Below are 26453 nucleotides of genomic sequence, written 5' to 3' on the forward strand. Positions count from 1 at the left end.
TCATGTATAAGCACTGTAGTGTTGAGTAGCGATGTCATAGAGCACTGTGTTGAATTACAGTCAGACCTCGCTTAACCGCACACATCCGTTTTCCACAAAAGTATACGGATAGGCGAGGGAACTGGATAACCGAACACGCATACCGTATTTCCGCAAATAAAAGGCCGTCCTCCTATACAAGGCCGAGGCAGGGGCGATTGAAAAAAATAAAAGACCGTCTCCGATTAGAAGACCGGGCCTACTAAATGAGTCTTTGTTCTTGTGTTAAAATAGAAGACCGTGCTCAAACTGTGGGAAAAAATAAAAGACCGTGCTCAAACTGTGTGAAGAAAATTGAAGAACGGGGGTAAAACTGTGTGGCGAGAAATAGAAGACCGGGGTCAAACTCTTAACTGGGTTGAAAGAATAAAAGACCGTCCTCGAATACAAGACCGTCCTCGATTATAAGGCCGGGTTAGGACGAGGTTGAAAAAATAGTAGACCGGCCTACTATTTGTGGAAATACGGTACTGCACGTATTCACGGCATATGCTGTAAATCGTTAACCAATGATTTCCTTCCGGATGGCGAGAGGACCGGATAAGCGAGGTCTGACTGTACTACCGCCCCACATCTTTCTATCTTTTAATTTTTTTCTCCTCAGCTTCTTCTTCTTCATAAGCTGTTGACGGAGAATCCCTCGGTTTAGGCTCTCTAAGGCCTTTGGAGAATCCATAAATACGAATACAAGTACAAATGTTGTTGAAGAGACGTGTGCAATGGCGGCAGGTCCTTAAATAGCCGGGGCCGGGGAGGCATGTCCGACTAGCATTTACAGTGCTACAGGAAAAAAACATGGTGAGCTAAAAGTTGTGGATGATCTGTCTTGTGTAAAGACGTGGAATGGCAGCATTGTGGTGATGCTCACTACAAACATGGCACGATCGGTGCAATGATGCGCTACAGTCAGATTTATTATTCTTATTATCAGCCTTTTCGCGTTGACATCGCCAAGCAAGCTTGGCTAGTCTTCACTTAGACCTAATGGAATGAAGAATGAGGAACGAGCGGGGTCAATGAGCTGCTAATACGCATGCAACAGCAGAACAGGAAGAAAAAAAAACAAAGGAAAAAATTATTTCCAAACAGTCAATCAGATTTAGCGAGCACATACACAGGTGGACAGGTATACTGGACCGGCATTGAAATTTAGCACTTCCATTCTGAAGTAACACAGCGGCCTGCCAGTAGTTGTACTGGACGGGCATTGCAGAAGGCACTTAAAAAAACTAGTTGATTCCTAAAGTAACAGTATTGCCTGAATGAGTTATGCAGGACTGGCACTGATGATGGCAAGAGAACTTAATACTCGTTTTTTTTAACTAACACTATCGCCTGATAATTCTATTGGACTGGCAATGTCTGGCATTGCAGAAGGCATTTAAAACTTGCGCTTTTATTAAAGAGTGAATAGCAACTAAAGAGAGCGGTTGTCAGTTGACAAACCCGCTTTTATTTGCTTTTATTAAAAACTTAATAAAAAGTACAAAATATCGCCGTGTAGTTCTACAGGACTGGCATTGCAGAAGGCACTTAACACTTGTATCTTAAAATAACACCACCGCCCGATGGCAATAATTATACTGGACTGGCATCGCAGAAGGAGCCTAATACTATGTATTCAAGAGTACCACTTCTGTGGAGTGTCAAGTCAAGGTTCAGCGAGACGAACAGCGTAAACTCATGCATGGAGTCAGCCAACTCAGTTCTGAGAGATTTTGTCACAGTCGAATTGGTTATATTTGTTACACAGAAAACCTACATCGTCACCCAAGCATATGGCCTTTTTGCTGCAAATCCAAATATTCGGCCAGAAGTCATCATCCGTGACCTTGCTTTAAGTCATCATCACCTTGCTTTAAGTCATCATCACCATGCGCACCACAGATAGTAGAGAAATGGCGGTAAACACGGTACGATTTGCGCTATGTGGGCAGCTGAGGCGCGTACGAGTCACCGCCTTTTCTCCAGATGTGTGTGTTTCAGCACCATTTCTCCGGCTGCCTACATGTGGCTCATAGAATGAAGTGTGGTGTATTTACTGCCATATTGCCAGGTGTGTATTATATATACCACCATATCAATCAACCTAACTCGTAGTGCGAAGAAAACTGCCTGTGTAGTCTGATGGTCTTGATCATGCACAGCCAAGGTAAGCAGTCGCAGCTCTCAGTCCATGTACCGTTGTGCCCGCTGAAATCCGGCCAAAAGTGTAAGGCTGGCGCCCTGGACCAGTTCCGATCACATCGTTGTACGTGTGCATGTGCACGTCCAGCCGCATTCGTTCCACTTCCAGGGCCGTCAAGGGCCGTGGAAGTTGAGGGCGCCGCCTTTGCACAGTGGGTCGGATTTCAGTGAGCGCAACTGTACAGTACTCACAGGACCTTCACTGATGCCGGAGATCTGCATGATCCAAACAGCTGCATGCAGGAATTGATCACCCACACTGCCAAGAGGTCTGGAGGACATTTATTGCGAGCGACTCGACAGCAGCCAGTAACAAGGACAATAACGCCGGGAATTGTACGTGGAGGTGGTGGTGGTCGTGGTGAGCGTGGTGACGCATACAGCAGGCCGCGGTCATGTAAGGAGCAGTGGACAAAATGGCCAGCCTAATTTTTTTTATAATACTTGATGATTTTTGGACATTTCGATAATGAAACCCCCGTATAGTACAAGACCTTACGGGAACTTTCCAGACTTCAAGTGCTCGTACAATGGCGCAAGTAAACGCTGGATTCGCCTATTGCAGAGGTCAACTCCGTCCGTGATGCGGGCGCTTGCAGACCCAGGAGTTCGTCCGACTGTCACTGCTCGCCTTGCCATTAGGTTTCGGCGAGTATCTATATTTACAAAGTTCGCGGGATCGCGCAATGCAAACGATCCCTGACATTTCCTCTCTAATCACTGGCGACCCTTATCGAGCTTCATCTACACGCCTATTCAAGCAATTTCTCACCTTCTTCTTGTTTGCCCGTTTCAAAAGCGATGAAAATGGAACTATGCAGAGAAAGATTCTCGATCGAGCTGTCCAAGGTCCGAAGAATTTCCCCCCTTCGGCACGAAACCGCTCTCCGATGTGCACAGGGAGCTTGGATTCTAAGACTTAGCAACCATCTTCTCTACACGCAGTCTTGCAACACCATAAGTTATCTCACCGACTCCTAGAATTTCTGCACAAGTGGCCGCTTGAAGACCCTTCCACGCCCTCGATGCGTTTCGCTTCTTCCTGACTTCGACGGCGAAGAAGACAGTGGAAGATTTGCACATGTCCCGATGACTAAGGTCGACCGCACCATATATAGCAGCTCACCGGTACACAGTCTGATGTTGAGGAACCTTTTACGTCTCTATCATCCATTTACTGCATTTTAGCGCATGCACAATGCCTGGGCACGTGGCCGTGGGAGCTGTTGTCAGGGAGTAGTAAAAATACTACTCCTTGATCATAACAAGAACACGCACGTGTACGTGTGTGCTTTTTGTGCAGTCATGCATGCGCCAGAAAGAGAACAGCGCGTGAGAATCTGGAGAAGAAGAGGACGACGTTCCTGAGTTTTCTTGGCCAAGCATTTTGATTTTTACATGCGTGTGATCTAGAGTAGAGGAACCAACATCCAGCAGCAATGGAGCGGTGTCCGACAACATCGTCAGCTGTCGCGAGGAGGCGTCTGTGTCGTTGCTGATTTATTCTGCTGAGCTTGCCACCAGCTCTTGCTCACTGACGACTTCCACGCTGATTCAGGTAGGGAATACAAAAATTATCGACTTCGAATTCTGTCTACGGTACCTCGGTACCTCTCTTGTTACGGTGTGGCGTTCCACGATGATAAAATGAACAGTAGTGCAATAGGGAGGCATTCTATTGGATCCCGTGCTCCTGTTATGCCGGTATGCGTGGCCGGTCTGGTTCGCGCCGTACCCGGTACTGTACTCAGGAGAAACAAGTGTGCATCAATGCCTGACCCACGTCGTCACGAAACACCTACACGAGCGAGTGAATGGGCGAAATGGTAAGTAGTTTCGCCCGTAAGGCTCTCACCTGTAAAGATTTGAGGCCTAAATATCGATATTAGCCGCATATCGAGCCCGGCAGACTCTCCAACCTCCTGGCCACCCTAAATGTGGACACCCTCTACAGCCGTTCAAAGCCGTTCTATAATTTTATTTCATTTTCACTGAAAAGATCTGAACGCCCCCGGAGTGATTCATGTGGCCATGAAGCTTCCACGGCAGCCAAAACATGTGTTATCATTGATTCAATGTCCACAACAGTAGGACAATAGTTTACTGTATTGTTGGATTATTTGAAATTCAATATCCTCAGAACTAAACGACACAAAGCCGTCTACACCATGGAGTAGTAAAATACCGGTATTTTACTACTCTTTGGTCTACACAGTGCAAGCGGTGAACGCGATCAGCGGTGCGAGTGCAGTGGTCAACGGATGACGGGTACTCGTACCGACTGCCTCGTCTCATCGGCGTGAGCTAAATGTCGGATGCGTGCGCACATCGTCTATCTACACTGTACCCCGCGTGGATCGGTCGTGATCCGGTATCCGAGTCGAGACGTGAAACGTGGGACGGAAAGTGTGGATATTTCTTGAAATCGGGACGAAATGCGTCCGGATGAAGACCACGGCAGGTTGCAGGACATTTTTCTCAAATCGGGACTGTCCAGACGAGGCCCGGCACGTTTGGACAGTGTCGATGGCAGTGCTCTTTTCCTGGTTGTTCGAAACCCAACCACACAGATTTTGATAAATTATTTCTTTTCATGACAATTGAAGTCCAGTGGGTGTTTGTGATTTTTCACTATTGGCTGCTCTTTGGGAAATCGTTTATTTCACTATGCCTGTGCAATTGGCGAAGTCAAATAAAAATCAACAACAACAACAACATCTGTTATTGGCAATGGTGCCATCGTGAGAATAAAGAATTCAAATTCAAAAACAACATTCTACCTCTTGTCGTCTCTTCCGTATGTACGTCCTCACGTTGCTCAGCACATCCATAGCCCGCTTGTGCCCAGCCTACGTGATAAGCTCTTTATTATCATTGCTACAGTCCATTTCAAAACTATAGATGCGTAGAGTTTTTGAAATATTTCAAATTTGGCTGGAACTTTTTGAGAATAGTTTTCGGAATATTGCTCAGGTCCGCTCCACAATTACTCTCATATAGTTTCTAAACGATTGGATAACAGACGCCCAATTTGGAAAAATTTATGCACAAAGTGATCACAGATTTTATGTGGTATAGATGCTGGCATAACGGTTTTTGTCAACAGGGTACGCGTCTATAGTTTTGAAATGGACTGTACTAATCCAGCAAGCAGCTAAACTTTGATTTCGCTTTACTAGTATCCGATCCACCATGCCTGTATTTTTTTCTTCTCTTATTGGCCAGAGGCCATCGTGAGAATAACAGATTTCAACAACATGACACACTAGCTATAGCTATGACATGGCACTACTTGTAGGTTGGTACAGTGAGTATCGCCTATAGCGTTGGTGTTCGATTTGAGCATTTTATCGCTATATTTAAAGCGTTATATTACTATGACCGACACTGCATGCAATGTATGCGAGTGGGGTGTCGAATGACTCAGGGCGCCGTGCACATACGCACTGCATAGCTGGCTACAGCTCATGACACACAACATCAGCATTTCGTCACGATGGAGGCCTATTTGGCAACTTGTCCAAGGAGAACTCACCAAACAACACTGGACAAGTTCTTCACGAAGAAGCAACACCCTGTTCTCCTCTGACACCACTTGATTTTACTATGACCGATGCAAAAGTATTGTTTTTTAAGCACTCGCAGACTCCATTGCAGCCACTCACACATTACAGGGTACCTCACTTACAAAAGTATTGTATTTAAATAAAGGTCTTTTGAAATATGAATTTGATCACTAAAGGCGATACTGTAAAAGCCATTATTCTAACGAGGCGCATATATAACGATTTCCTAAAATGGACCAGTTTACGTGTACCAAAGGTAACGATTCTCACTCATTCTCAACGCTCAATAGCAACAATATGTATCGATTTCTGTCTAACGTTTTCTATTTTAACGACAGATTTCTCCTCGTTAATTCGTTAGAGTTAGCACTAAGTCTTCGTTATACTATATAAGGCTTTCACAGTATATTAGTATGGACGATTATTACTATACGCGATAACTGTGTATACTTAGTTATGGCAAATGAAAATGAATTTGAGAAATTGATCACTATAGCCGGTATCAAGAGTACATAACCCCCCAGAGTGTGCAACGCCTGATCCAGCTCTGCATAGGGTCTTGGTCGAGCGGAATCGGATCTTTGCGTCATAATACCGTACACATCTGAGGGGAACCCGGGGAGTCGCGGGTACTCTTGGATCGAAAACAATGGTGCCCTGCCTCGAGACCGGCCTTGCGCTGGTGTGGAGTGTACGCATGACATCAGAAGATCCGATTCCGCTCGACCAAGACCCTATGCAGAGCTGGATCGGCGTTGCACACTCTGGGGGGTTATGTACTCTTGCCGGTATGTTGCTATAGCCGCCAACCTTATATGCGATAATGACTGTACATTCTTTCCGTCCCCTTCCCTGTGCTGTGATTAATTTTATACATTTGCAGCTCAAAACGTGACGTCGGATTCCTGAGCTATGACGTCGTCCATACCGGTCGCCGGCAGCTGGAACAGTGGGGCGAATCCCACCACCAACGGCGCTGGCGGTGCGTCTTGCAACGGAGGACTGACGGGCAAGTACGACGGCGGCGGCGGCGGAGACGCGGAGTCGTACGTTTCCGCGGGCCTGTTGTCGGCGAGCAGTCCCGACCGCCTGGCGCCCGCCTGCTGCTGCCCGCTGGCCGTCGCCATTCCGCTCTACTCGCGCGCTGCAGCGCCCGCATTCCTGGCCAGCAATCCGTTCCTGCACCGCGGCTATCGCGTGTCTCTCTCCTACAGGGACTGCGTGAGAAGGTAACGCACATCTACAGTTAAAAAAAATTAAAAAAATTACGGTTTGCTCGCGACTCAGTTTAGAGTACGGTAACTTTAAACTGAGTTTTCAGAATCCGTAGGAACGCCACCACCCTGCGAAGATCAAATGTACAGAATTTAAATTTCACGGTTCACTGTAGACTCACACGGACTGAATTGTCAGCATCCGTAGGAACGCCACCACCCTGCGGAGATCTAAAGCGCAGATGCAGCTCATCAAGCGGCGGGAGGTGAGTAGATCCGCCCACCAGCAAAGTGGCCGAAGACCGAATACCCCATTCGCTGCATCCACGTACTGTAAACGCAGACATTTTCGGTTGTGTAATATCTTCGGTATTCTCCAAAATCGGCGGTTCGGCGGAGGGAAACTTTCGGTAAAGCCCGTTTTCCAGGTAAAGGTACTACATGTAACACTGCATGTATACAGTACGGGTAGTACCGGAATTTTCGGTGCGTTCTATTTTCGGTAAAAAAATTGTCGGCACCGAAGTTACTGAAAATAAAACACCACCGAAAATTTCTGCTTCTACAGTACAGTAGAAGTACCCTAAACACCTCCACTGCAAAATACCAACTTGTACTGTATGGACTCGGATGGAGAGCCAAGGATAAATTTATAGAAAAGAAAAAGGACCAAGGACAGCGTAACTTGTAGTTCCTTTGGTCCTTTTTCTTTTGTATAAATTGTTGTACTGTAGCGGACATTGAAGTCCGTTGAGGAATCACGGGGCGCTGGCCCTGCAGCCGCGGGCACTGCTGGATCACGTTTGCAGTGTGCGCGTGAGCCACAGTGCATGTAGTAAGGGCGCCGGCCCCTGTCAGCCCATCAGATTTCAATATCCACGACAGTACGTCCCTTGGTGGCACGCTACGCTGTAGCTTGGCCGTGTGTGTGCGTACGCCACGTGCAGAGAGCGTATTCGATGGGCTTCTAGTTGTCGGAACTGCGCGAACACGCGACCGAATGCGGTCTCGCGTGTGTTGAAATATCGCGATGTGTGTGTGTGTGTTTTTGCTCTGGGTTGCCGCGTTTCTGTGCATGCGCTTGCTTCGCACGCTGTAGTATGGCTGTGGGCACGATGCTTAGCCATACCACTTGCGGTATACAGTGAAACCTGTCTAAGACGACCGCTCAAGGGACCTTCGGAACGTGGTCTTAAACTCTTTGTAACCAGGTGGTCTCCCTATTCAGGGTCCTTTCGCTGGAAATAGCATGCCTTGGGTATGGCTGCAGTGGTCTTCTAGGACAGGTGGTCGCCATCCCGAGTGGTCGCCTTGACAAGTTTTACTGTACTCATCTTTGTGAAGACTTTTCCAAGACACCCACGATTGAGAAAATCGAAAGAGAAATTAGATTTCCAAGTTGTCATGGAAGATGCGTTGTCGTATGTTGGTGGCCGGCACATGTGTCATTTATCTTTATTTCTCTCCATTTCTTCTTTACTGTGTGCGTGTCTGCGTTTGCGCGTGCGCACGCGTGTGTGTGTGTGTGTGTGTGTGTCTGTGTGTGTGTATATGTGTGCCCGCACGTGTCCGCGCTCGCGTGCATTCTTGCGTGTATTGCGTTTTGCAGCATGTTTGTGTGGACAAACGAAACGTTGAACATCTGGACTCATCTTCTCGGCTTTCTCTATTTTGCTGGTCACCTGGTGTACTGCAATGCGTACGTGCTTCCGGCTCAACCAGGAACAACATTCTATGACCATGTTGTCATCTCGGCTTTTCTGATGTGCGCCATGGTACGGATGTGTCTGACTGGACCATTTTGCCTGTGTGTGTGTGTGTGTGTGTGTGTGTGTGTGTGTGTGTGTGTGTGTGTGTGTGTGCGTGTGTGTGTGTACGCGAGCGCCCATGTGTGGTTGTGGTGGTGGTGTGTCTGTCTGTCTGTCTGTCTGTCCGTCTTGTCTGGTCTTGTAGATCACCATGCACTTTTCAGTTTGCAGCTCTTTTCGATCTGTGCTTTTGACATCTGCATTTCTGTCCTTGACGTTCGCTCTTCACACACCCGAACAAATTGTAAGCATCTGTACATCTGTCCGTCTGTACGTCTGTACGCCTGTCTGTACATCCGTCCGTCTGTTCTTGCAGACCACCATGCTCTTATCGGCGCTGTACCACACGTTTGGATGCCACTCGGAGGCCGTGTTTCGATTCTGGCTGAGGCTGGACCTGTGCGGCATCATGCTCAGCACCTGGGCCACCTACTTCGTCGGCTTCTTCTACGGCTTCTACTGCTTTGCGGTGAGCGAATCCCGTGTGTGTGTGTGTGATCGCCGTGTTGTTCTCGTGCGTGTCGGCGGCGCAGAAGTGCTGTCCGTGCTGCGTGCTGTGCGCGACGCCGTCACAGCCGCTTCCTGTCGTCTGTGCAGTTGTTTTGTTTTGTTTTCTTCTTCTAACAAGGACAATAACATACCTGCCATGTTGGTTCACATACCTTCACCTTATAAGGGCTTATAAGTTATAAGTGAACTCGATCCTGCGACACATGGACACACGGAGACAGTCGTTCTTCTTCTCTCGTTCTTTTTCCTCGTCTTCCTTTCAGATTTGGCAAACGGTATACTGTGGTATGTTGATTCTGCTCACGCCCGCAATTGCCGCGTTTGTCCTGCGCCCAAGCTTTCTGGCAGACAAACGACACCGCGCTCGCACCTGCGCTTTTGCGCTCGTGATATTTATCAGCATCCTGCCGTTGTCTCACTGGATCCTGTTGAACGATGGCTTCAGTCATCCGGACGTGCAGGTAAGTGTGTGCCTGCAGTGCTGATCTGCCCGTGGGACTGTGTGTCGGTCTGTGTGTTTGTCTGTCTGTGTGTCTGTCTGTGTGTCTGTCCATCTGTCTGTGTCTTCTATGAATCCCTTGGCTGAACCTGTGCTGATGTGTCATCGTGTGGATATCAAGCTTTTGCCGAACTGTCTGTCTGTCTGTCTGTCCACCTGTCTGTCCACCCTTCTGTGTGTCTGTGTGTCTGTCTTTTATGAATCCCTTGGCTGAACCTGTGCCGGTGTGTCCTTGTGTATATCAAGCTTTTGCCGAACTGTCTGTCTGTCTGTACGTGGGTCTGTCTGTCTGTTTGTCTGTCTGTCTGTCTGTCTGTCTGTCTTTGGATCTGTTTGTGGATCTGTCTGTCTTCCTGTCTGTCTGTCTGTCTGTTTGTCTGTCAGTCTGTCTTTGGATCTGTCTGTTTTTGGATGCGTCTGCCTGTCTGTCTGTCTGTCCGTTCATCTCTCTTTCTTACTACTCCGGCGCACAGCTCTTTGTCCAGGACGTGGTGATTCAGTGGCTGATTCTTGGTGCTGGTGTGACGGTGTTCGCTTTCAAGATCCCAGAGAAACTTTGGCCAGGTAAGGGAATAACTGTAAGCTTGTACATATCCTCTAGCTGCGGACAGCGTGCTGTTTCGGCCTTTGTGGCCTCATCAGCACAGCAGAGAGAAAATGAGGCCGAACCTGGTAGCAATGAAAAAATCTGCGTAATGCAAACAGCAAAGGCACTACCCTACCCCACACGAGATCGCTCAACTACTACAAGAGCAGGAGCGACAAACTCAATGTGCGCCGGCTTCTACATACTGTATTTTCACAAATTTTCGGTGTACTTTTATTTTCTGTACTTTCGGTGCATCTGTGTGTCATACCTAAAATTTCACTACACCGAAAAAAACACTAACACACATAATCCAATAGGGAACTGCTTCTCTGTACCGAAATTTCTGTTCACCTAACCTGGCCTTTTGCCCTCATACCGAAAATATTGAGCACCGAAAATAAATTTAATTTCTGAAATTAGAGTATACGTTTGTACTGCAGTTCCTGTACAATCCAGCATCATTAATTTTGTGCTACGGAAAATCTGCTGGATTAGGGATGGTGCTGAACTGACAAATCTGATTTCCTGCTGCGATTCACGTGAAAGAGGACAGTTTGTTTGATAATGAAAATAATGCTGTTTTTTAAAGGGCGGTGGCGTTCCTACGGATGCGGAATGCTCAGTCTAACCGAGTAAAACGCGAAATGTGAAAAAAACTTAAGAACTCAGATGGTGAGCCAAGGAAAAAAATTGTAACACGGAAATCGTGGGCACCATCTGGCTTAGTTGGTGGACTCAATCGCATAACTCGTGCCCACAATTTCCGTGAATTTTTTTAATATTTTTTTAATAAAGTGTAAAAGAGAAGTATCCGAGTTAAAATTTTATAAATTGGTGCTGGTTTATGGAGTGCTGGATTAAATAGGGACGACTGCGCATTGCTGCTATGCACATCTGCAGTGTCGTAGAATGCAAAAAGTCAAGGAGTACTTGAGACCCAGAGTGTGCAGCTTAAGACCTTTTCTGCATGGGTGTCTGTCACGGCGAAATTCCGGGATTACATTATATTTGGTGCAGATCTGAGGCGGGAAGAGGCATGGTGCGTACAACTGAGCTGCAGTTGTGCGGAAAGAGACCATGCTTGAATCCTGCTTGTGCGCACTACACAACTAGAATGATGTAATCCCGGAATTTCGCCGTAACAGCAACCCATCAGTGCTGCACGCTCTGGGTTTCATGGACTCTTGATTCCATGGCTTATCTGTTCCGAAAGGGCCGTCGGATGATCTTATACATGGGCATCGCACATGCGCTATAAGTCTACAAATGTTCGGCCCATTCAAATTTCGGCCTCCCAGGGCTAAAACCCATTTCGGCCGCATCAAATTTTCGGTCTGTACTGCTGCTGCCTGTATACACTGTCACCCTGAGGACCTTGCAAGACAACGTTTCGGCCGCAACAAATTTTCGGCCAACTACGGTCAGGATGAAAATAGCCGAAAATATAAAATTTGCGCCGAAAATTTTCTTGACTTACTGTGCCCTCATGGGAAACAGAAAGAAAAGCATTTTCAGTATAAACCCGTGGCTCATCTGTTTCCAAAGGGCCATCGAATGAGCTTACGTATGGGCATGTGCTGATACAGTGGATCTCTGATGAGACGTACAGCGAAACCTGTAACTAAAGACCACCGTGACTAGCGACCAGCCTGGTGCTACAGACCACGCCGCCAGGCACGGACGGTCTCACATTCATATAATGGTTGTGCGGTGCGAACCTCTAACTAAGGACCACCTGCCACTAAAGACCGCTTTCTCCAGCCCCAAGGGGTGGGTGGTCGTTAGTCACAGGTTTTACTGTACCGGGAAAGGCGTGGTTAGCATCCGAGGGGATTTCTCACCCGCACGTATATTGAGCAAGATATACAATGAGCAAAGCATGGAAAGCACTGCCACTGCATCTGTGTGCGTTTAGGCTCCAAAGAAGGAAATGAGCTGCAGTCAACCTGGTGAATGACAACACCGGGTGTAAAAACAATTCGCTAATAACAAACCAATCTTCCGACCTAGTTGTTCTTTGACTGCATGCATTCAACGCCTCACGCGTACCCGCAACTCACCTTTCTCGTGCACGACCGAGGGGCGTTATTCGCAAGGCTGACTGCAAACCGAATAATGGTAAGAATAATAGTTACGGTTCGCATGTCACTCATGGAAGGATCCATGGGCTTAACGCGTCTGTCAATGAAATCTGGGCAGAAGAGCCAACAAAAAGCATCTCAATGTTGTTAGAACGTATCGCTGCAGACCAAATCCAGTAGAGTAAAAGCTGTCAAGGCGACCTCTCTGATAAGGCGACCACCTGTCCTAGAAGACCGCTACCACTAGGACCAAGGGCCGTTGTTTCCAGGCGAATGACCCTGGATTAGGAGGCCACCTGGTAACAGAGACCACCTGGTAACGGAGACCACCTGGTAACAGAGACCACGGTTTGAAGGTCCCTTGAGCGGTCGTCTTAGACAGGCTTCACTGTACTGTGCTCTACACTGAAACGTTTGGCGTCGGTTTCGGTTCGCGATTTGCAAACGCGGACGAATTTGCACGAGATGTGTGCGATTGCGCCGGCTTGCTGTGGCATGGCCCGCTGTGATCAACACAGCTACGAGCGACGGGAGAACGTCACATCGCCACACCGTGGACTTCTTTGCCCCAGCTTGAATGCTGTGCTCGAATTGATTCCAGCAATGTCGATGGCATTGCAGAATACCTAGACTGGCCATCAAGGACTTGCAGCCTTTGTCGAACAGACGCGGCACATCTGACGCACCGTTTCCAGGAGAAACCGTGGACTTCTTCGCCAACTTGAATGCTGTGTTTGAATTCTATTCCAGCAATGTCGATGGCACTGCCGAGTACTTGGACTGGCCACGGCGGACTTGTAGCCTTTGTTTGGATGGAGATGACTCGTCTGGTCGCACCGATCAGCGCCACCTTGTAGCTGTCGAAGAGCACGACCTCTGGTTTAGCCACGTCACCCTGGACCAATCCACCCTGGACCAATCCACCCTGGACCAATCCACCCTGGACCAATCCACCCTGGACCAATCCACCCTGGACCTATCCATCCTGGACCAATCCATCCTGGACCAATCCACCCTGGAGTTTGTGAAGACTGGAGAAGACACTTACCACCTTGTTGTCCTTGACAGCATGCGATGTCATAGCTGCCTTCAAGTCATCGTCGTAGGCTTGAAGCGCCGTGCTTTCTTGCTTTCCGTTTCTTGTTTGTGAACTCGGGCGGTAGTTCTCGTCCGCTACCCCTCGCCGTTCCCGCTAGTGTTGTCTTCTGCTCAAGAAACTCTCCACTGAGCCGGTTGCTGGTGAAGAAGTTGTCCGTTGTCATATCGTACCCGTTCTTCAAGAATGGCTCCATCAGAAACTCTCCACTGAGCCGGGTGCTGGTGAAGAAGTTGTCCGTTGTCATATCGTACCCGTTCTTCAAGAATGGCTCCATCAGAAACTCTCCACTGAACCGGGTGCTGGTGAAGAAGTTGTCCGTTGTCATATCGTACCCGTTCTTCAAGAATGGCTTCATCAGAAACTGTCCACTGAGCCGGGTACTGGTGAAGAAGTTGTCCGTTGTCATATCGTACCCATTTCTTCAAGAATGGCTTCATCAGAAACTGTCCACTGAGCCGGGTGCTGGTGAAGAAGTTGTCCGTTGTCACAGTGTGCCCTTTCTTCAAGAATGGCTCCATCAGCTTCAGAACAACATACTCTCCCAGCTGCACACCTCCACCGCTATCATCAAAGTGCTTCCCAGGGTATAGGCGGGTGCTGAGAACATATGAGAACTTTGCGTCGACCAGAACCCAGAGTTTCGCTCCAAATGTTATGTTATGTTACCTTTATTTTACTTCACCATAGGTACAGGCATTGCTGCCTTCTTGCTGTGGATCATAAATGATGCCACAGCTCCTAGGCTATGATGAAAAATATAATAGTATGATAGATTAATATGATAAGATGTCATGACCGTCAGCAGCAGCCAAACTTGACCAGAATCCAGAATTTCACTCCTAACTTTGACAAAAACCCAGAATTTTACTCCAAACTTCGATCAGAACCCGGAATTCACTCCAAACTTCGGCCAGAACCTTGCATTTCCTTCCACACTTTCCAGGTTTGTGGGTGGGTGCGTGGGTACTTGTGTGCATGTGTGCGTTTGCCCTTATTTTAGCAGTATGAATGAATATTGAATGGCTAGACTGTAGTCTAGTCTTCAATGGTTGTGGCTCTTGTGTGAGTTTTATTTATTTATTTACTGTCTGCACTCCATGGCATATAATGAAAATAGCCAATACAAGGAAGTGAGGGTGACTCCAACCATGGACTGAGGGCAAACATGCAAGTTAAAGAGAAAATAGAAGAAAAAATAAATAAATAAAAAAAAAAGTAAAGGAGTTGGTGGCAGTGGTGTTGGTGAACGTCTTGGTGCTCAGTTAGTGTTGGTGAACGTCTCGTGCCTGTCGCTGCGGTGATCGTGTTGGTGGTGGTGATCATGGTGGCACAGCTGGTTCTGGCGGTGGTGGTGATGGTGGTGGTGGTGGTGTTGTCAGTGGAGCGGTGGAGTGGTTGAGGTGCTGTGTCTTGTGATGGTGACTGCGCTGTAGATGCTGTTGCCTGTTGGTGGTGTTTGTGGTGAAATGAGTGTAGTAGTTCTGGTGGTGGTGGTGGTGTTGCAGGTAGACTTGTGGCAGGCCTGTTCCAGGTGGTGGAATATGCGGTGAAGTGAGGCTGGTAGTACTGGCGGTGGATTTGTATTGGAGTGGTGACGTTGCTGTTCCTGGTGGTGGTATATGCGGTGAAGTAAGAATGGCAGTTCTGCTGGTGGTGTTGCAGTTGGAGTGGTATAGACAGTGGAGTGGTTGCTGACTGTGACGATGGAGAGCAAAGACAGTTTTGTTCTGCTTCGTAATGCAGACCAGTGAGGGCTGTTGTTGCGGCGGCTTCTGAATCTGTGGCTGTTCTCTTCTGCCCGTGTTGTTGTGCTTGTCACGCTGCAGGTAGTGTTGACTACATCGGTGCCAGCCACCAGCTCTGGCACTGCCTGGTGTTCCTGGCGCTGGCTCACTGGCATCGCACCGGCCTCGTCGTCATGCAGCATCGGCTCGGCGTGCCGTGTAGCGCTGCACTCTCGCCAGGTCTGTTGCCGCCGGCGGCGACGGCGACTGCCAATGGCGCGCTGCTGTCTGCTGTCCAGTAGGCGCGGGAGCTCTAGCCGTGCTCGACTGAGAGTCTTGAGAGGCTGCGATTCCTGCTTGGGTGGTGCTGTGTTGGAGGCTTTATTTACGACCAGAATATTTTAGTACCGTGTGTACTTGAGTGTGTGGTAAGTTACACGTTAGACTCGGGTGGAAGTTGTGAAGGCGAACGATCATTCGGATGTAGATGTTGGAAGGTCTCTCTCTCTCTCTCTCTCTCTCTCTCTCTCTCTCTCTCTCTCTCTCTCTCTCTCTCTCTCTCTCTCTCTCTCGCGCGCGCGCGCGCGCGCGCGCGCGCTGTTGTATCCTGTGAATATCGTGTTTCGAGCCTGCAAGGTGTGTCAGCTGCTCTTATTTCACCCGTATCGTTTTTGAGCTCTTTTTTTACCTTCCCTTCGAGGGTTGCAAGTTTTTTTATCATAGTATAACTCCTATCAATTTTGTATTGCTCCTTTTTGCGAGCTCTAGTATTACCAATTTTAGTCAGTATTTCTTCTCATTTTTTAATTCATAGCTGATATCGACATACTACCTTGTCTGAACAAAATAAATATCAAAGGCCAGAGTGACATTTTATTTTTATTACCCCCCCCCCCCGCCCCCCCCCCCCCTCCCCGCTTTTGCAGAGAATATTTAACTATCAATATTACGGTGCTGTGTGTGCGTGTATGTGTGCTTGTTATGCAAGGTCACAAAAAGAGCGATTTCTTGATTTTTAGTAGCACTCGTTTTTATCCTGAGGCAATCCACTTTTTCCATTGTTTATACCGAGATTATTTGCGCAAGTTCTTATAACATCATAACATCTGTCCACGAACGAATTTCCTCGCCAGGGTATTGTGACTTTGGGCCAAGGGTGCAGTGTGCCATGGAGTGGTGGAGTGTTTCAAGTTATTTCGTTGCACTGATAACTCATGCTGCTTTGTTGATCTCCAATGTTGAGTGACAAAAAGGGATGTGCCCATGACGTTTACCGGTAGTTTTTGGCAGTTTTGCTTACTTTTTTCAGGTATGCTCAACCTCGCGCATAACGATTCTCATTTGGGCATGCGAAAAGTGCTGCTATTCGAGAGTTGTCATTGTTCACGACGTTGAAAGTTACTCCAGTGTCTGTTCCAGAGCCGGGTCAACGACCCGGTTGGGGGGGGGGGGGGGTACTTGCACTCGTTTGGAAAAAGAACACCGGGTCACTTGTGACCAGGGTGGCATCAGTGAGCCCTAAAATATCTACAACTCCTTGACCATAGGCTGATGTACATGCGGTACATGCAGTAGCCGCACTTGAACGTACCCGGCTCTGACCCGGCTCTGACCCGGTTGCCATGGTTGTGCCAGGTACTCGTGTACTAGTACCCGGTTGGTTTGAAATCCTAGAGCAGACACTGCATACATGTATGCAGGCAAATGGCTGATACTGTAAGACATGTACAGTAGGTATCGGTTATAGCGTGGGTGTTTGAAAAGCGACTTTCTATTCTTATTTCCGATATTTCTTACACACGATAAATCAAGTGTGGCATATCATATCCATGTGCGCATGGGCAGGAAGATCATCGTACGTGCAACGCAGTACTTCTGTGCATGTGGCTGGTCATAGTCCCATAGGCTTACCATGTGGCTATGCAACATGAGTTACATGACCACAACAGTTGAATCTGCAGCACTACGACGCAACAAGAGTCAGATCAGAACGGAAATGGACAGATGTAATTACTACAGGTGATACACTTTGTACTAATCTGGCATGTTTCGCTACACAAAGTCCATTCTTAGGACCGATATATTCTACTATGGGATAAAATTGCTTGTAAGAATAAATGTGCACTTGAAATCCATGTTATGATTATGAAAACATGAGCGTTCATTCTTGTAGGCAGTATATTCTTTTACACGACCACGCTATAACCGATACGCACTGTATATATAACGAGGAAGCAAATCTAATATTTTAACGGATGACATTTCTTCGTTATAATAAGATCCGTTGAGGCCGTACTGCTTCGTATATGCTGTGTGTGGATATGGCAGAATACTGCAAGATCGTTAACATATCTTCTCGTTAACCTATGAATTTTGACAATCGTTAAATAAAGCCTCCAGCCACTGGTCACGTGACCTTCCGCTCCGGGGCCGGGGGCACCGTGTCGGATATCGGAGGAAAGCTTGCAATTACGGACGACCAATGATGTGGGAAAAAATGCAAATCGGTCAACTTTAGACTCTCCAAACCTACAGTGTAAACCTTGTCTGTATGCATTGCACTCGCTACAGGCACAGTGGACATGATCGGCTCCAGCCATCAGCTCTGGCATTGCTTGATGGTGGCGGCACTGTGGCACTCCTACCACGCTACGCTCAAGGCCGTCGCACACTACCAAGGTGCGCCCTGCGGTGCTCGCGCATCGTCCCCGTTGGCGCTGGCAACCCATCCGCTCTGAGCTGCATGCTTGGCCAACGCTGGCCCTGGCCTGCATGACACCCCGTCCGCACTGAACGGCTTGCAACGTCACCGGTTGGCAACCCATCCGCACTGAGCTGCTTGCGTAGCCAACGGTTACGTTAGCGCTGGGCTTTGCACGGGGTCCAACTGTAGCCTACTGGTGCAGTGGTAGCACACACGCCCACGACCAGAGAGCTATGCCGGGATAGTGACCGGTGCAGTCAGAAACAAACCAATGTCCAGAGAAGTGCTATGGAACAGTCAGACCTCGCATAACCGCACACATCCGTTTTTTCGGAACTTTTTCCACACAAATATCTGGATAGGCAAGGGAACCGGACAGTCCAACATACATACTGTATGTATGGATGACATATGCTGTAAATCGGTAACCAGCGATATTCTTCCGGATGACGAGGGATCCGGATAAAAGAGGACCGGATAAGCTATGGACCTGGTAGTATTGGTGATGACCGGTACAGTGAACCGCAGGGCTAGTGCACAAGCCCGTGCCGCGGAAACACCCGTGCAGGTCTGGCAGGCACTTTAACCGGACAGCCAATAGCGCAATGCCATTGAATACCGCTTCAGTGCGATGCGCTCAGTTTGTTCGTGCTGCAAGTTCATCCCGGCGGCACACTTCCCATTCTCTGATCTCTGACGAATCGGGGTAAAAGAAGACTCGTGTACGCTGTCACTATGTCGGGCAGCACAACTCGAGCTCTTCACTGACTGATCAGATTCATTTTTATTAACTAACTACTTGCAACAAGCACATTGTACTTCGTCCCGGGTTACATGTAGTCTTTTACACTGTACATACCATAATATCAGTGTTGAAGAAATATGCTTCAAATAGCCCTGGAGAACTTCACGCTGGCTACGCTAGCCACTGCGCTGATAGCATTGATCTGTGCCCCAGTTGAAGCAATGGCCCGCTTGCCCCCCCCCCCCCCCCTCCCTTCGTCCCATTCCCAGCAATACCCACTCATCCTTGAGGTTTGTTTGTTGTTTGTATTCTTTATTAATTGTAGACGTTGGGTTGCATCTGGGATTATTACCATGGTTGTTGACAATGATTCTTTATTCTCACAATGGCACCATCGCCAATAAGACGGTTACTGATGCTATTGCTGTTACAAGTACCTAGCAAGAAGCTGTACAGGGGTTTCCCACATGTTTTTATTATAACTTTCATATTCTTGGAATTGCAAGTTCAAAGGCAGATACATGCAGATGCGGCCTGATGTGGGAATCTCAGCGAATGAATGATGCATGGAAGATCATGACAGCCGGGAGGAAAAATGAGACGTAATCTTATACAGTCACACTGCTCTGCCCCGTTTTATGTTGATTGCATTTTTAAAAGGAAGCTCATAGAGTCATAATACATGTACTGTGTGAGAATGCCGTATTTTTAGTTTTTCTCTCCCTCTACTCCAACTGCTCTCACACACAACACAATACAGAGACACGATAACACATGCACACTGTGTATGCACATTCAGTGATTCATCATTCAACCATTTTTTTAGTACAACTTACTACAAGGTCTCTTGCACGGGCAAAAAGCAACACAATAATTATCATGATTATGATGGAAGACCCGGGTATTGGTACATGGTACATGTGCAAGTAAGTAAAGCACATTCAACCAGGGAGTCGTAAAATACCGGTATTTTACCACTCCCTGCATTCAACATGGCTCTGACCAGGGAGTAGTACAATACCGGTATTGTACTACTCCCTGGCTCTGACCGCACACCAGAATACTGTAAAGCCGGAAAGACTTAAGTCTAACGACCAAAAAGTTTAAAACGTTTTTGTAATTTTTATATTCTTTTATTCCACGATGGCGTGACGCCAATAAGGACGATTGATAAGTGTGATAGAACTGATACTACTAGCCAGAAACAGCTAGATGGAAATTACCCGGGGAGGCAAGAATTTTAAGCAATTGATCATGAAAAACAAGTGGGGGCAAAAACGTTAGCAGGGGATCGAGGTAGTTTAAAATTAATTACAAGTTCGAGATATCAGAAACCAGGGGGATGCGCGGAGCAGGAACAGGCACTGCTCAAAAGAAGACTGGATGCACTGTTTCGGAAAGAATTTCTACGATGTTGGGTTGTGATGTCGATAGGGAGTGAGTTGTAGAGGGTGAGGGCACTGTTGATGGGGGAATCTCGGTGCCTGTTTGTGTGTGCGTGTCCGATGGAGTAGGTCCTTGTCTGTCGGAGGGTGTATGGTTGGTGTTGGCGTTGTGGTGCAAGATGTGGCTGTTGCAGGTGTGGTGGGGAGGTTTGGTGGTGGATGTCCCATGCTAGCAGGACTTGTTTAACAAGGAGTCGTGAGCTAAGGGTGGGAAGATTTGCGTGATGGAGGAGGGAACTGTGGTGAACTGGTGCAAAGAGGGGAATCCGAAGGCAGATGCGTATAGCGCGGCGTTGAATTCTCTCCAGTGTGTCCCGCTGTTGCTGCGTGGTGTTGGAGAGGGCAAGGCTGCCATATTCGAGAACGGGTCGGATGTAGGCCGTGTATATACTTAGTAATAGGCTGGAAGCGTTCATTGCGCCACGTGTCTTGTGGAGTTGGCGTAGTAGTTTTTTTGGCTTTGTTGGTAGTTTCTATGATGTGTTGGGTCCATCGCATATCGTCTTGGAGTGGAACAGTAGACATCAAGGTACCTACATGTATGTTGGTGGACCTGCTGCAGCAGAGTGGAGTGGAGCGTAATGTGGATGGTGTGTTGGGGTTGGAAGGAAAGGTCGCCGGTTTTTGTGGTGTTGGCGAGGAGATGCCAATCCTTCAACCATCGTCCTGCTGCGCCCACGGCACGTTGGAGGAATGCAGCTGATAAATCCCTCGCGTAATGCGTCGCGATGAGTGCCGTGGCATCGGCGAACTGGCTGCATTTGGTGTGCGAGTTTGTAGGTCGATCGTGTACACCAGGAAAAGAAGAGGCCCCAGGACAGAGCCCTGGGGTACACCAGCTGGAATTTTGGAATGACTACGTGCAGAACATTTTAACGATGGCTACCTGGCTAGTGGCCACCCATCTGTATGCGCATCTTTACACAGACGTCTAGCGATAACGTTTTTTTCAAATAACGAAAAATAATTGGTCGTTTAAAAAACGTTAGACTTTGTGACTCGTTAGACTTTCCGGTTTTACAGTAGGTGAATTCCCAGAGCAGAAACCGCGATCCCTAGCACTCGGAAGTCTGGGTGTCATGCCGGCGTTAGGCCAATTGTCAGGCAATATCGGCCCATGCAGTGCCAAGAAACCCCTCCGGAGTCACAGCACATCTTTAGTTTCCGCCATCGCCGACTTGAGCGGCAGTCTCCCTGTTTCGTGGCAGTCAGTGAGCAATTCACAAGCCTTCTGCTATGTACATGTACATACACATGTACAAATGTACATGCACATGCATACCTGCCAGCCAGCCCGATTTGGCCGGGATCGTCCCGATATCGAGGGTGGTAATAGGCACCCAAAAGTGTATTACTATTGGTCGCTTGCCTCACAGCTACATGTACATTTGTATACATTTTCATGCCTACATTGTACATGTACATGTACATGTACATGTACATGCATGTCCCGATCTCAGCCTCAGGTTTGCAAAGGTAGGCGGGGATGTATTAGGACGATTACGATCAGCCAGCTTTAGCAGTTAGGGACCGGCGGATTCTGCTCGAAAAGGTGGCAGATTCTGCTCGAAAAGCAGTAAAATTGGCAGAACCATACAAACCTTATGGCGGGCAATTCCTCGAATTCTGCTCCATTTCTTTATCCACATGCCAAACATGCATGAAACGTACCAGAAAAAGTACCGAATTCTGCCAATAGTGAGGGTTTGCATTCCGAAATTCGGCAAAAAGATTCGGCACGCGGGAGCGAGGTCGAAAATGCACACGAAGATTCGGCATGTTTGTTCGGAAAAAGCTCACTTTGCCGAAAATATTTTTCGGATGAATTTTCTTGTAGAACAGCGCTAGCGCGTGATTTATTCAAAGAGGTTTCTTATCTCGGCATCGCTTCGCAGCGTCTTGGGCGCATCAGCATCGCCAGCTACTTTTGATTGCTCCTCTCCACTGCCTGTCTACTCTCTATCGCCTGGAGTGTCCTCACCGTCATCTGTGTGGCTGAAAAGACTATGGCGATACACATAAAATTTGACTTGGCCATGGAGTTGGTTTTTCTGAGGCGACTGAGGAGGCAGGTTTGGCCCTCGACTCTTTGGGCGATCAAAGTTCGTTGGAATCAGCAAGAACGGAAGCACGGGACAGGACGTTGCTGATGCTGGGGCTCACGAAATGAAAACACATCATTTTCGACTTGCAAAACAAACGTTGGAGCGAAAATTCGACATTTTGATGTTCGACAAATGACCGAAGAACGCCGAACCGAAATTCGGAATGCAAAACCTCACTAATTTTTCTGCCGGCAGAATCCGCTGCACCCTAGCCAGCTTGGTAGGCTAGTAGCTTGGTGGTTTCCCCCGACGTCCATGCTACTTTACATGCTATGGCCCTAGGCCCTATCAGGGGCTCGATTGGCAGGTTGACGTTAGCGTTCAAATTCAACTTGGTGTTGCTGGCGCCTTCAATCCTACTACCGACATGTTGTGTATGTTTTCAGCGTCCAGCTGAAAGCTACACTTCTCCAACTGCGCACTGGGCTCCCTGACCTGTCATTTTTTGTTTTACATACCACTGGCGACACCTGGGCCTGTCATTTTGTTCTGTCAGAACATGCTGCCTGAGACGCATTCGAGCTGTCATCGACGGTCAGGAGAGATGTCGGTTGTTGTGTTGAATTCTTTGGTGCCAGCTGCTATGCACTCTTTCGTCACACACTTGCTACCTTTCGAGAGTCACTGGTTAATTAAAAGGTTGACACACTACCCACCGTCGAGGATCTTGTTCTTGACTTGAGTGCCAACTCATCCTACTGGCTCCTCTCCAAAAAAGTAGCAGCTGCTGGGTTGCTATGCTCGTACAGTGTACATGTACATGTACATGACTGTACTGGCGCATGTATACAGTCAACTTCGCTTATAAGGACTGCGGATATAACGACAATTCGCGAATAACGACAGAATGTCCATGCCCCGAGCAAAGTCCCATCCAACTGTAATACATAATAATAAGACTTCGGGTATAACGACACTTCGCGAATAAGGACACTTTTCTGATGCCCCGCCGAGTGTCGTTATAAGCGAAGTTGACTGTATGAAGGTCCCTGATCCACCTCCACCTCTTGTGTGGTCTGTCCTGCTATGCTGTATGGAGCTGAGAGTTGGACTCTCCGGAAGACAGATGAACGACGAATACAGGCAGCAGAAATGTGGTGCCACCGACGTCTGCTCAGAGTATCCTGGACGGAGAAGCGCACAAATGAAAGTATCCTGGTGGAGTTGGGAGTACATGTACAGAGACAGCTGCTACTAGTGCTAGCCAGGGTCTTGATACGCAAACTGACCTACAGTCAACTTCGCTTATAACGACACTCGGCGGGGCATCAGAAAAGTGTCCTTATTCGCGAAGTGTCGTTATACCCGAAGTCTTATTATGTATTACAGTTGGATGGGACTTTGCTCGGGGCATGGACATTCTGTCGTTATTCGCGAATTGTCGTTATATCCGCAGTCCTTATAAGCGAAGTTGACTGTATTTCGGGTACAGTCAACTTCGCCTGTACATGTACATGCCGCCCATCTGGCTCCGAGCTTGTACATGTACGTGACGTGATGTTTGGTGTCGTGGATGGTAAGAGAAAGCGTGGTCGTCCTTTTGCTGAAAATATCGTTTCGTGGACTGGTACATGTACATGTACATGTACGTCTCTGCGTGAGAATTGCCAGTTGGCATCTGACAGAGATGCCTGGCAGTCACACTGTGCATCTACTGCTGCACAGCTGCATAATGCCGTTTACTAAAAAGCTGTTTTTATAAACTGTTTTTTATTGGATAGGGTTTGATTATGTTGAATAAACGAGGTTTGTGTCAATTGGAGATTGACTTGGAGTTTTTACGAGTTCATTCTAAGTAAATAATAAACGGCAATTTTTATTTATTTTATTTTACTACTTCGAAGTATTATTATTTTTTCGGCAACGCAGATGATGATGATGATGATGATGATCCACCTCATTATTATATTTTCCAGCGCTATGCTCTCCAAGTGTACTAGTGTAACTAGCTGATTGGCAACATGTGCACGCTTCCAACTCCATCAACGGATGAACTCCATAAGCAAGAACCAAGAAAGAGCTCAGCCCCTCTCCCATACATTGTAGGTCACTTATGCAAAACATGTACATACATATACAGTCATGTATACAGGTGCAGCAAAACCTGTCTAGGCGACCACCTGTCCCAGAAGACCGATATAAACTACAGTCAGTGCTGGCAACTGAAATCCGACCGCTGAGCGATGCGTTCACATTCTAGCGGTCTCTATTTCGTAGGTTTACTATCCCGTGTTGGGTCTTTGCGATGTGATTGTGAGCGCACCGCTCAGGGGGTCGGATTTCACTCTTTCAGTTGCCAGCACTATAATGTACATGCACGACCAAGGGATGTTATTTCCAGCCAAAGCGATACTGGAGGAGAAGATCACCTTATACTGAACGGAGACCACTTCCTGTCCGGCGTCAGGACGTCCCTTGACTGGAGCGATCTTCTAGACTGGTTTCACGGTATCGACATACATGTACATGTACATGTACACACTTGTACTATCATGTACATGTATTGTGCACTTCAGAGTTTTATCGGCCTTATAATATCTGTTTTAATAGGCGCTGCATCTGCCACCCTGGTATTACAGGCATGGTGGTGGCCTGGCACGAGCGAAACTTCCTCCTAAGCTGGTTGTGTTTCTCAACGCTATTGTATAGGCGGTTGTAGCACAGACATGCGAAATTTACTTTTTTTTTCAAATCTGCTCTGCGAGTTTCCTTGAGTACTCTGCTCAGCGTGTGTTATTTGAGCTGCAGAGCGAGTAGAGCTGGAATCCAATTCCAAGGTCCAAACTAGACTACAGTGTAATGCTTGCGTTCCTGCTGTTACAGCAACAAGGCTATACGTCTTGTCCGTCTTGTCCAGGACTCCATGCGTGTACACCACGTGTCTGACTAGGGTTGACGAGCCCTAAGGTTAATCAGTACACGTATCGATACTCGCACAATGGCCAACACTCAGTTATGTGACTTTTTGTCGCATAGTGGTGTTGACTGCAAGGGCAAGTAAAGTGGTTGCTCATCTTGCCCAAAGCACGGGTTATACATGAACATGACAGTGACATCGGGCGCGGACGAACAGGGGTCTCTCCGCGATCCGCTTGTTTGTAAGTAGTGCCAGTTCAGCCATGTACTAGTAACTGTATCTTCTTCTTTTTTTTAGTGCTCCGGTGAATTGCTGTTCGTAGATCTACTACTAGACACAATCACCCGCCTTCGCGTTTCAGCCTTGCACAAAATTGGAGTGTGGAGGAGCGTGGTTGCTCATCGGCGGCCGTATCTCCGTCTCATCCGGCCTTTGCTCTCCTGCGTGCCGATATTATCATGTGTCTGCTGGAGGCCAGCTCACCATTTCCCTGGAAAATTTAAAGGGGTGTGGATGCCGCATCCCCAGACTGATGTTCTTGTTTCCGAAGCGCGGCTTGTTGGCAACTACATGTCCATGTAGCTAACACGGGAAATGGATACAGACTGATCTAACACTTACAGAGAGATAGTATCTGACATGAATGGAGTTGTCATTGTTATGTGTGCAGATTGTCACGTCTCATTTTTTCTTTTTCTTTTTGAAAATAATAATTTTGTTTTGCTTTTTGTCTTTAGTTGTGTCAGTTCAGTGATATGATAACTATCATGTTCTGTGATTGCCCGTATAAGAGGCTTATTCCCAACAAAATTAGAACTAGGCGCTGTGTATCATTATGCTGCAGGGCGTGTGACGCTATCGACCTGGCTGACACTGTGACAGTCAACAAAATGCACATACACTCGCGATCCTTCCGCAGTACTGAGCAGTCAAGCCAGGTCGATGACAGGTGACAAGGAGCTATTCGCATCGTCATGCATGACGAAAACTTGTGCCCGAGTACAGCTTAGTTTGGAAGATTACGACGTGATTTTTACGAGTTCGACGTGCCTGCAGCAGTCGTAGATCTGCGGGTGGTATGACTTTTGTGTCTCGTGCAACTATCATTCTATTCCTGACAGCACTTCCATCCATGCAGCGCGTTCCCACGAAGCGCTGCCCCTGACGCTTGCCTGGAGAAAAATGCAGTTACAGACTAATCACTAATACATCAGTATTCCTGCTAGCGCGCTAGACAAGACGCGATTTCGGACTCTTTTGCACAGATCGATCAGAGGTGGA

At 47.7% G+C, this 26453-nt stretch overlaps 2 protein-coding genes across 6 annotated transcripts in view; one reads left to right on the forward strand and one right to left on the reverse strand.

The window, feature by feature from the left end:
• Nucleotides 1–3272, reverse strand: part of LOC135828432 (mucin-17-like) — a 28923-nt gene extending 25651 nt beyond the window's left edge. For both annotated transcript variants that reach the window (XM_065340882.1, XM_065340883.1), the window contains exon 1: nucleotides 2999–3272. The gene's annotated coding sequence lies outside the window, so the exon portion shown is untranslated. The remainder of the gene's footprint in view (nucleotides 1–2998) is intronic.
• Nucleotides 3273–3558: 286 nt separating this feature from the next.
• LOC135828222 (progestin and adipoQ receptor family member 3-like) lies at nucleotides 3559–19419 on the forward strand. Of its 4 annotated transcripts, none has more exons than XR_010555596.1 (7): nucleotides 3559–3784; nucleotides 6676–7021; nucleotides 8616–8781; nucleotides 9131–9283; nucleotides 9588–9785; nucleotides 10208–10387; nucleotides 17888–18015. XR_010555596.1 is itself a non-coding variant. In XM_065340674.1 (7 exons), exons 2-7 carry the CDS (start codon nucleotides 6705–6707, stop codon nucleotides 18052–18054), a joined length of 1092 nt encoding a protein of 363 aa, XP_065196746.1. In that variant the 5' UTR covers nucleotides 3559–3784; nucleotides 6676–6704; the 3' UTR covers nucleotides 18055–19419. The 4 variants fall into 4 exon arrangements, 2 of the variants coding, with proteins under 2 accessions (XP_065196746.1, XP_065196745.1); XR_010555595.1 differs by lacking the exon at nucleotides 17888–18015 and adding an exon at nucleotides 15419–15556; XM_065340674.1 differs by having other exon boundaries at nucleotides 10297–10387; nucleotides 17888–19419.
• Nucleotides 19420–26453: the final 7034 nt, after the last annotated feature.

Source organism: Sycon ciliatum, chromosome 12 (assembly GCF_964019385.1).
Source record: "Sycon ciliatum chromosome 12, ocSycCili1.1, whole genome shotgun sequence".
Lineage (NCBI taxonomy): Eukaryota > Metazoa > Porifera > Calcarea > Leucosolenida > Sycettidae > Sycon > Sycon ciliatum.

Bases quoted from the DNA above. Each gene is read 5' to 3' on its own strand.
- LOC135828222 (XM_065340673.1), top strand. From the start codon at position 6,705: ATGACGTCGTCCATACCGGTCGCCGGCAGCTGGAACAGTGGGGCGAAT. The intron at 8,782-9,130 runs GTACGGATGTGT...CTGTTCTTGCAG, and splicing joins CTTTTCTGATGTGCGCCATG to ACCACCATGCTCTTATCGGC. The intron at 10,388-15,418 runs GTAAGGGAATAA...GTCACGCTGCAG, and splicing joins CCCAGAGAAACTTTGGCCAG to GTAGTGTTGACTACATCGGT.